General features: G+C 39.1%; 1 protein-coding gene across 1 annotated transcript in view; it reads right to left on the bottom strand.

Moving 5' to 3' along the window:
• The window catches only part of LOC106691339 (cell adhesion molecule Dscam1), a gene marked incomplete at its 5' end in the record, with an annotated part of 26,340 nt that overhangs the window by 2,552 nt on the left and 13,269 nt on the right, over positions 1 to 10,519 (bottom strand). The window contains one exon of the mRNA XM_067049273.1: positions 2,730 to 2,832. Coding sequence (XP_066905374.1) covers positions 2,730 to 2,832 — 103 coding nt within the window. The remainder of the gene's footprint in view (positions 1 to 2,729; positions 2,833 to 10,519) is intronic.

Raw genomic sequence — 10,519 nt, 5'->3', positions numbered from 1 at the left:
TTCGATAAATTTGGTACTGAGGTATGTTCATTAGTCGTCTGGTGGTAAGTCGAGTTTTAGTTATTAGAGCTACGTCAATATTTTTGTCGTGTAATAAGGCCGTTAGTTCGTTAACGTGGTTTCGGAAACCATTCGCATTCCAAAGAAGAATAGAAAGAGACTTAAATGGCGCCATTTAAGGGTTTCTTGACGGAGGAATAAGATTAGATACTAGATTTGTTAGTAAGGAGATGAGTGGAGTGATAAGGGATCTAAATTCGGATAGGAAACATAACAGTCATTCAATATAATTGGGATATAGTGGAGATAATATTTAAAACCAATATACAGCTTTTGAAGATGCTCCGAGAGCTAAAGCTGAGATTTTTATAAATAATGTACTGATTTTTTGGTCAGATGAAAAGGTACAACACTCAATACACATGGCAATACCCTAACGTTTAAGAGGAGAAAACAAAGAGTTTTAAAGAATCCCAAAATAAAATATTAAGTAAGGCCCTAGAAATAGAAATATAATACTACAATAGTTGTTTTTGATACAGTTGAAATAGAGACATGGAAATAGAAACTACAGGTTTTTATTGTTTATTATTGTGGGAACTATTATTCTCCCGGAAGTATTTAATTTTCAGGATTGAAAATAAGAGTGGATCGACTAGATCAGAGATAATTTTAAATTTTCGGAGCTTTATAAGATTTTATTTATTTATTGAAACTGTATAAAATAAATATGAAACTAGTGTGATATTAATTACGTTGCAATGCCATGATAGAGTTTTGTAGAGAATCTACCCATTGGTGGTACTCAGATAACATTCGAGTAGATCTCGAGGCTTTTCAGTCACTTAGGAGGAATATCAGGTATTGAAGATAAAGCAAGGTTTGGAACAAGTGGATTTGGGTGATTAAGAAGTTTATCATGAAATGATTGGATATCTATCTTTTTATGGTCAAATTTGCTATGTATGGAACATTGAGATCCTTATGGATGATTTTATTGTGACAAAAAATGGTTGATTAAGTATTTTCGATTGTAAGATTTGGTGGATACTTGGGCGATTCGATGATTTAGTGGAATACCAGAGCTCAATTCCGTAAGACAAAATTGGCCTTATTACCGTCACATAAATAACTTTTGTAATTAAAAAGTGGTTTAGACTGTTAGTCTTGTAAGTGTTGTAATAATTGAAATCGATGGGCAGTATCCTATAATTTCAGTCTTTTATGAAGATTCAAAATTAATTGTTTGGCCAGATGTTGTCCTAGCTAGCGGATCTGTTTGACAGGGGTAAGTGGAGTATTTAAACAATTATTAGATCACATTAAAATTACTTTATCTCTAAAACCATCAATATATCTCATATAAAAACTTAGATAACATTTTGTAAATTAAATACGCTTTACCCACCAATAATTATTACTAAGACTTTATTTAAAGAATTAGAAAAATTGCTTTACATTATGAAAATAAATTCCTGTTTTCATTTCAATTTAAATTTATCCTTAAAATAGAAAGTATAACATCTGTAGAATGTGCAATACACAAAAATGAGCTTTTATATATTTCAACGTTACCAATAATTAAAGAAATTGTTTAGAACTTTTATAATTTGTATCCAACACCATCTATTGTAAAAAATGAAATTATAACAATAATACATAGTTTCAAATATCTCTTAAATATTGATAACGAATTCAATTTTTTTAACTCGTCAAGAGAAGCTTTATGTATCACTGCTATATAACAGATATGTCCCATCATTATGATTCTTGTATTTAAGACATAAACTCGCCTAAGCCATGAAGAAAACCACCCATGGACATCATAGCTTCTTAGAAACCTTACACCCTTCAACTTCAGCAAGATGAAGATAATTAATTATCATTTGAAGAGAATCTATCAAGATATAACAAACTTTAGTATTATTTTTTATCTTAATAAATTGTTTCCTCATCCACTTCAACATAATGTTCTATAATGTTATTTAATAAATTAATAAATATTCAAACTTTCACAGATTATAACAACTAAAGTTATACACTATTCAAACAGGTTACACATCCTATTTTATGTATTGTTTTTATATTTTTGTTTTGTAGTGTTTATCGTCTCATATGTAATCTTCATTTACTATTTTTTATATCACTAACATTGTAACTCATTCTACCTTAAACAGGGAAATTCGGGTCCAAGAGGGGAGGAGTTACATATTGTATTTTAGCTTATTTTTCAAATATTATAATCTAGCTCTAAGAATCCTCTCGCTGGAACACAACTATTTCTCACGGACTTGTAACTCTAGCAACGCAAGGTTCCTAGAAATAGTGCAGATTTCCTCTTTATACTGCTAGTAATTTATCTCTTAACTCACACTTGCTCTGTAGCCCGTCTTCACGCTGGTCCTTTTTCTGATAGTTATTTTAGACTTTAAGTGTTTTATTTGCTTTAAATGTACAATAAACTCTTCTTAAAAAGTCTTTTGTAGTCTTTATTACAATAACTTATATATACATTTAAGGTACGTGTGTTTGTGGTGTTTTTGTGAGGACGTAGTTCGTTTGTAAAAAAAAAAATTGTATAAAGTATTTAATTAAATTAAAAATACCCTAAATACCTATAATAATTTCGAAAAGATTAAAATTATTTTATTAGCTGACGGTATGGCACCAAAAAAAGTGGGATAGTTCAGTCTGTGCACTATTTTATAAATTAAAAATATCTTAAATACCTACCTAAAATTGGAACATCATTATTTCCTTGATTTGTCCACTTCAAATGTAAACTGTTAATGTCAGCTTTAATAACATGCAAAAGGGGTGGATCAGGAGGAACTGAAACAAACAAAATATTTCTTTGAAATTTGATATCTCAGTTACTTACTCTTTTTTCGTTGATTAAAAGCTAAATATTATTACTACATTAGAAGGTTAAAAAAATACCTTTTTGGGTATTCATAATCTAAAAATGCGAATAATTTAAAAATATGAAATTATAAGTAAACAGATTTATTGCTATTTCTAGAATTTATTAATATAGTATTGATATTAATTAAATTAATATACATTTAATAAACAATAAATTGTTCTTGATCATTTTTTAGGAACTAATGAATGGGAAAAATTATCATAGCACACCTGTTCAGGTTTTAATAGTTAATCGTAGATAGATATGGGCAGAAGATGGTCGGGGAATGGTCAGCATAGATACACAAATAAACAAAATTTATTTTTTTATTCGACGTTTGAGATATGAATTTCAGGACATCACCAAAGCTAAAAAAACAAAACGAGATAGCAACCTTAATGTAAGGAATCGCGTAGACAAACTTCTCTTTAATGCTTGCAGGGTCTCCGAGATTCCGCGGTGATATGTTTTGCCTTGATGATATGCTACACTCACCTCTCTCTAGCGTTCGTCCTATCCGAATGGTTTACACCATCAGCTTGCATTGAGTGAATGTCCTGTCCATTCCTATATGTTCAACACGTTATAGCCGCTTGATCTTCTCCCAAATGGTTTCATTCCCAACGTACAGCTGACACTTTCCTCCTGGCTTGGAAGCATTATTCAATGTTTTACAGATTTGGTCATTTTTCACGCCTCGCGCGATCAAATCTTCGTGATATTGCTCCTACCATTCATGTTACACTCAACTACATTGGTTCTCGTCTTTCATATAATCTGCCGCCTGTTGTCATTGATGATATCCTCTAATTCCTCCAAAACTATTGTTCTTCCTTACTCAGAGCTCTCGTTTGACGAAAATTCCTCCCTATCGTCTTCCTCCACCACATTCTGTTCATCTTCCTCTCTCGGCGTCCATTCTCGTGGAAACTTTCTCACTCCAAACGGTTCCCCGTTGTCATCTTCCAAGGGGTTCACAGTTATGGCTCGAGATAACCAATCAGCTACCACATTATCTTTGCCAGGTTTATATGTGATCTCCATATTGTACTGCCCAAAGAACTCTTTCCAACGCGTAATTCTGGCCGAACACTCCTTCAATTTTCCCACCAATTGCAGGAGCCTATGGTCAGTGTGAACTTGAAACTTTCTCCCGAACATATAGGACCCAAAGTGGTCAACATTTTTTTTTTTGTTCCCCCTTCCTGGCATTGCTGCCATACGGGGTTCGGCAACAGTGGGGTAGTGCGCTAGGATTGCGCATGCCACTGCTGCCAATAAACATCTCTCTATTTTTTTTTTAGAAACTTTTTTTTCATATGTGTATAAAAAATTAATGGTGGAACTATTTAATTTTTTGGGGAGAATAATTATTATAAAAACGTGGTGCAGCCCAGCACTCGGTTGAGTGCCTTAAGATGGGGCTACACCTTATCCACCAGCATCCGTCCGGTACGTCCAACACGCTTGGTCCGCATCCGTCCGGATGTCACCTCTAGTGTGCAGCCTAGTCCAGCCCTCCTGGTCTCAAATTGCTTGTTCGCTGTCATCTTGGTCTACGTCTTCCATTGGTGGCTCGCCGGCCCCAGGCGGCCAAGCCCTTCCCAATGTAAAGTGCGTTGGCCCGACCACTTCCCTCCACCCGTAGATGAATTCCCTGAAGTACGGGTAGTTATCCTCCTCCATCAGCAGAGGGAAGTCCGTCTTGGCGAGGGCGAAGATCCCGCTTTTTCTCGACAACCTGGCACGGTGTCCTTCCATCGCAGTGCAGTCCAATACCACGTCGGGCACCGGGGGTCGATGTTCTTTCCGAAGCTTTGCAGCTTTCCCCGGAATCCTCCGTGTCCTGCCAAGATCTTGCGAGACCCAATAGTCTGGGATGACCCAACCTGCTCTCAATCTTGAGTGGACGGTGGGGAAGAATTTCCTCAACGTCGAACCCTTTTCGCTTGTCCGCCAACGTCCATTCCACTCCTCAATCGACTCCGCAGGAACTTCTTCCAAAGGTTCAGGGTCTCGCCGATCCTCTACTGGAGTCCCGCCAGTACCACTCCCAGCCCCTGCCTCTTCACATCATACTTCGTAGCATCGTCCTTGAGGATGAGGTCCAGGGGCATTGCTCCGGCTAGCACCTGCATCGCCTCATGCGACACCGTACTATACGCCTTCGTGACCCTCAGCAGAGCCAGTCGTTGCGTAGTGGGCAGTCTCTTCTTCTGCACCCGCGTGAGGGATGAGGGGAGATCGCCCGGCGACATACGGCGACCAGATACAGTGCGCTGGAACGGGAGCTCTATGGAATAGTGTGGGCTGTTGACCACTTTGGCCCCTGCGTGGAGTCGAAAGCCCACACTATTCCATAGAGCTCTCGTTCCAGCGCACTGTATCTGGTACAGTGTATGTAGTGTATCTGGCCGTATGTCGCCGGGCGATCTCGTCCTTCACTCTCCCCAGACGACACCGCTCACTGCGGTATTCCCTCGCATCTGTAGTGATAGTAAATTGCCGAGTGGAGTCTGGGAAAGCAAGCAGCGGCTCCTGCTGCAGCTCTCCATGCACCGCCTGATATTGTCTTCCACCATCGGAGTGATGATCATCTTCCTGCCTTTATCGGAAGGTTGTTGAGTGGGACAAGATACTCGGCCACGTCTGCCACAAATCTTCGGTAATAATTTAAAGTTCCCAGCAGCCTCCGTACTCCCTTCACATCCCTAGTCACAGTAATCTTCCGGATAGATGCGACTTTATCCGCGTCGGGGTTAACTCCTTCCCTTGAAATCATGTGGCCCAAAAAAATTGTTTGTTCCTGCCCCAACAATGATTTCTATCGCAACAATTTTAGCCCCAATTGCCTAATTCTTTGGAATACACTGTGTTCTTCTTCGTTCTTACTGAACACTAGGAGATCATCCATATAAATCTGAATGACGGATTCGTCAATATCTCTCAGAAACTTGTCCATCAGGCGTGGAAAGGTTATAGGGGCGTTTTTGAGACCAAACGGCATCCTTGTAAACTCGTAATGGCCCCTCTCAAATGTGAATGCCGTCTTGTGTTGATCCTTCGGGTGCATTTTTATTTGAAGTCCAGAGTAGTGAATACCTTAGCTCCGCTCAGCCTATCCAAAATGTCTTCAAATCTGGAGATCGGATACTTCTCATCTACGGTATTCTTGTTCAGCTTTCTGTAATCTATTACCACCCTATACTTTTCTGTAGTTTTACCAGGCACGCTCTTCTTTTACACTCCCCACAACTGACAATTGTACGGGGAAGTACTATTAATAATTATTCCCTGATGTCTTGAAGTTCTCCCCGGATGTGGTGACGTAGCGCCTGCGGGTATCTCCTCTCTTTCACGTATAACACTTTGTCTTGTTTTAGTGAGATCTCCTGGACCGTCCTCCCGGTCGTCCCAAGCTTGTCCCCTTCTTTAAAAATGATATCTTCATATTCCCTCTTAAGGCTTCGTCTCCAATCCTCAGCCTGATTGATTGCTCCGACCCGAGCGCCCACGTTCTTCCGCTGAAAATGACATTTGTACATTTTTCCTCCCAACTTAATCTTCCATTTTCCTCTGCTATTCCTAACCCAAGCTCCCACCTTCCCTAGTAGGTCACATCCCACAATTAGTTTGTATTCCTAAGCCATAATTCCTACCATATGTACCTGCAAGTTTTCCCTACTAAATCCCCACCGTGTCAATCCTATCTCCACCTCCCCCTCTGCTTCACAAGGGCCACCCTCAAGGGTGATTAATTTACATTGACATTCCCGAATCAGGTATGTCCTCTCTCCACTACACAGCTTTTCTAGGGCTTCTCGTAACGTGATGGCGTTAGAACTGCCGGTGTCCACCAGGAACTTCACTCCTGTTATCTCTATTATAGGCAGACCACCGCTCTTTTCATGCACGTTATAATTCAGCAGTGTGAGGTCGCCTCTCTGCTGACATCCCCTTAATATCTTTCGCGTCTTCCTCTCTCCAGTTCCTCGACTCCATCCACTCTGTTTGTTTCCTTGTTTCCATCCTATCCCCTTGGCTAACTCGGTACCGTGGTTCTTCAGCTTCTTCATCAGTCTCCCACGCTTCCATCGATTCACCAGATGATCTACTCAACCTCAGGTTGCTTCTATATATCCGTTGGGCGTTGATCTCCATTGATTCACCCTATCCCATATCTCTGGGCACTGTTTGTCTATGTGCCCCTCATTTTCACAATCTAAACACCTTGTGCGTGGACAGTGGGCCACAAAGTGTCCTACTTTCCCACAACCATGGTATTTTCTGTCTTCACGACGCACGCTGCTTCTTGGTTTTATCTGCCTCCTTTCGGTGATAGCTACTCTTTCCTTCCGACTATGGTGGTATTCATTTCTTCTCCATGGGATTTGATTAGTACTCGGTCGATTATAAGTAATTCTTGTCCATCCACTTTCTTCTATTTACATACGGAACTGCTACTCTCTGGCGCTGGCATCAATTAGTTCCTGCGCGCACTCTAAGGAGGAGCGGTCTTTCGCCATTTCCTCCTTCTTCCCCAGCTCCTTTGCGAATCTTTATACATTGGATAGAAATTGCATCCAACGCAGTACCTGGATTTCTATCATTTCGCAGCGTTTATCGCTGATTCTGTTGTGGCGTGCCAGGAGTTCCGTGTCATACTGGCCATTAGACTCGGTTTCGTCGTCTCCCTAATCATCATAAATATGTCCTCTTCTGGGACCCTACGTCCTCCTCCAAATGCCTTCTTCTAACTCGCCTTGATCACACTCCAGGGTGTCTCCTCATCCGCTTGAGTTTGATTAAGGGTACTTCTTTTCAACCTGTATCGACGAAAGCAAGATGTCAAAAAATAGAAAAGGGAATAATTATTATAAATAATAATTGTTTATAATATTTAATTAATTTATATTTAGTACACGCTAGAATGGGTTAAGGTCCATACGGCAACTGCCCAGTACCTGAGGAAGGTGGTGTCACACGAGAAGAAAAATTCACGAGGGAGACTGGAGAATTAAATCACTTTTTAAAAGGCTAATAAGCCGAATTGAAGCGAAGTCTAACGAAAATCTACTCGATAGTGAAGATGCAGAGGCATTAAAATCAGTGGTAGTCTGCAAAGTAAAGAGGAGCATCTTCAGGCGGACGATGAGACCCCTTAGAGAAGTATCAAGGAATGATTAACCTGTCGTAGACCGCGGTCAAGGATTCTCAAAATCGGGGCACGGTAGGCCTGGCAGGCACATGATGTATAAAAACTCCTGAAGTCCCTAAATAGCCTTATTTGATTAAACCAAAAATTACCAAGAACCACCTCACAAAGTTAGGAAACTTCTGGGATGTAGGGGTCACACTCGGAACCTTTTAGGAAGATACACAAAAAAAAACCGAATCCTGTGCCTGTCAAATCAGCCGCGTCCGACGCTGGGTTAAAGAAGGAGTTCGGAGGAGGACACATTTATAAAGACTGGGGAGGCAAAAAAAAAAAAAAAGACACAGTCTAGTGGGCAATATATGTATAGGCAATGAAACTCCTGGCACACTTTAACAGAACACAAAATTAACTCAGCAAAATAATGAAAACCATCCAGGTACAGGGTCGGATGCAACTCTTATCCCTACTACTAAAGCTACAGTTGGCAAAGGAGCTAGGGAAGAACGCAGGATTTCCGAGAGAGCGCTCGTATGTGGAAATTGCTCAAGATCTCATAGAAACAAGCGCTAGAGTGGTGGAGGCCCGAATGGTAGAAGAGCCAGAGTGGACCCGAATACAATACCAACGGCCCTGAAACATACCCAACTCTTGAAGGAGGAGAGAACACGGAAAGGGTAGAAGAGACAGTTAGCAACCAAAAAAATAGAAGAAGCCTAGCTAAACCCTGAAACAATAGTCGGCGGGAGGAAAGATTGGGCATTTAGTGGCGCATTACCTGCGCACGAGATGCTTCGAATGCAGAAATGAGGGGCACATGGCTAAACAGTGCCCATATATGTACCGAAGAAAAGATGTAAGCCGGGGCGAACCAATGGAGATCAACGCCCAACAGATACGTAGAAGTCACCATTGGTTGAAACAAAGGTGGAAACGAGGAAACAGAGGAGAATGGAGGCGAGGGACTGGAGAGAGGAAGACGCGAGACATTTAAAAGGGTTGTCAGCGGAGAGGCGACCGCACACTGCTGAATTATAACGTCAGGGAGAATATAGAGTTACCTGGTGGACAACGGGATTTCCTGTGCCGAGAAGCCTTGCAAAAGCTCTGTGATGGAGAGAGGACATTCAGAAATGCCTATGTAAATTGATCACCCTTGTGAGGTAGAGGGGGAGGTGGAGATAGGGTTGAACCGGTAGGGATTTAGTAGGGAGAACTTACCGGTACATATTGTAGGTAGGGGGGGTGTCGAAAGCAAAATATAGATTATATCGGAACTAAAATATCTAAATTTAACGAATGAAAGTAAAAATAATTATATATTCATGCCGTTTTTCAATTTCAGGCGCTTTTTAAATATTGCTCGATTAAACTATCATAAAGTCTCTCCTTCCCGTTTTAAGCTAATATTTCAAAAGTGATATAGGGCCGTCGCTCTCCGGGGGTTTATTGGAGCGGGTCCGGCGGGGAAGTATTGCCTTTTTTTGTGTTATGATCTCCTCTTGTGAGATTGTGACATGTTGTACATCGACCAACCTATTCGCTATAATTGTCTGTTTCAAAAGTCAGATAAGTAAGGTTACCATGGAGGGCGGAAGTGGAGGGTTGCTTTCATGCCGTTTTCAATTTCAGGCGCTTTTTAAATATTGCTCGATTTAACTATCTTAAAGTTTCCTCTTCCAGTTTTAAGCTAATAGTTCAAAAGTGATATAGGCCCGTCGCTCCTCGGGGGTTTAGCGGGGTGGGTCCGGCGGGGATGGATTGCCTTTTTTGTGTTATGATCTCCACTTGTGAGATTGTAATAAAAATATATAAGAAACTCTTATAACGATGAAACAAAGTAACACCACGACAACTATATCATAAATATAACAAATATAATTGTTAAAATTGTAGAACATTGTATAGAAACTTTAAAAATGAAATATCGATATTTTATTTTAATAATTACATATTTATATCTATATTTTGTATTGTTTTAATATTGATATCAAATATTAACAATAATATTTGGATATAATTTGATTGAAATATCGATAATTTGTTTTAAATGACAAAAATATAATTTAGATAATTAGAAACTGAAATATCGATATTTCATTTTGATAATTACATATTTATATTATATTTTGTATTGTTTAAATATTATTATCAAATATTAGCAATAATATTCGGATATAATTTGATTGAAATTTTGAAAAAGTATATTTTGATACTTACATATTTTTTCTATATTTTGTATTCTTTTAATATTGATATCAAATATTAGCAATAATATTTGTATATAATTTGATTGAAATATCGATATTTTGTTTTAAATGACTAAAATATTATATAGAGATTATAAAATAGGAATATCGATATTTTTTTCATAATTAGATATTGATTTCGTTATTTTCTATTATTGTAATATCGATATTGAATATTAGCAACAATAATCCGGGATTATTTTATCGTAA

The sequence above is a fragment of the Halyomorpha halys genome, unplaced genomic scaffold (assembly GCF_000696795.3).
Source record: "Halyomorpha halys isolate HHAL.00 unplaced genomic scaffold, Hhal_1.1 Scaffold2262.1, whole genome shotgun sequence".
In the NCBI taxonomy this organism is placed as follows: domain Eukaryota; kingdom Metazoa; phylum Arthropoda; class Insecta; order Hemiptera; family Pentatomidae; genus Halyomorpha; species Halyomorpha halys.
This window is presented reverse-complemented; position numbering and strand designations above follow the sequence as displayed.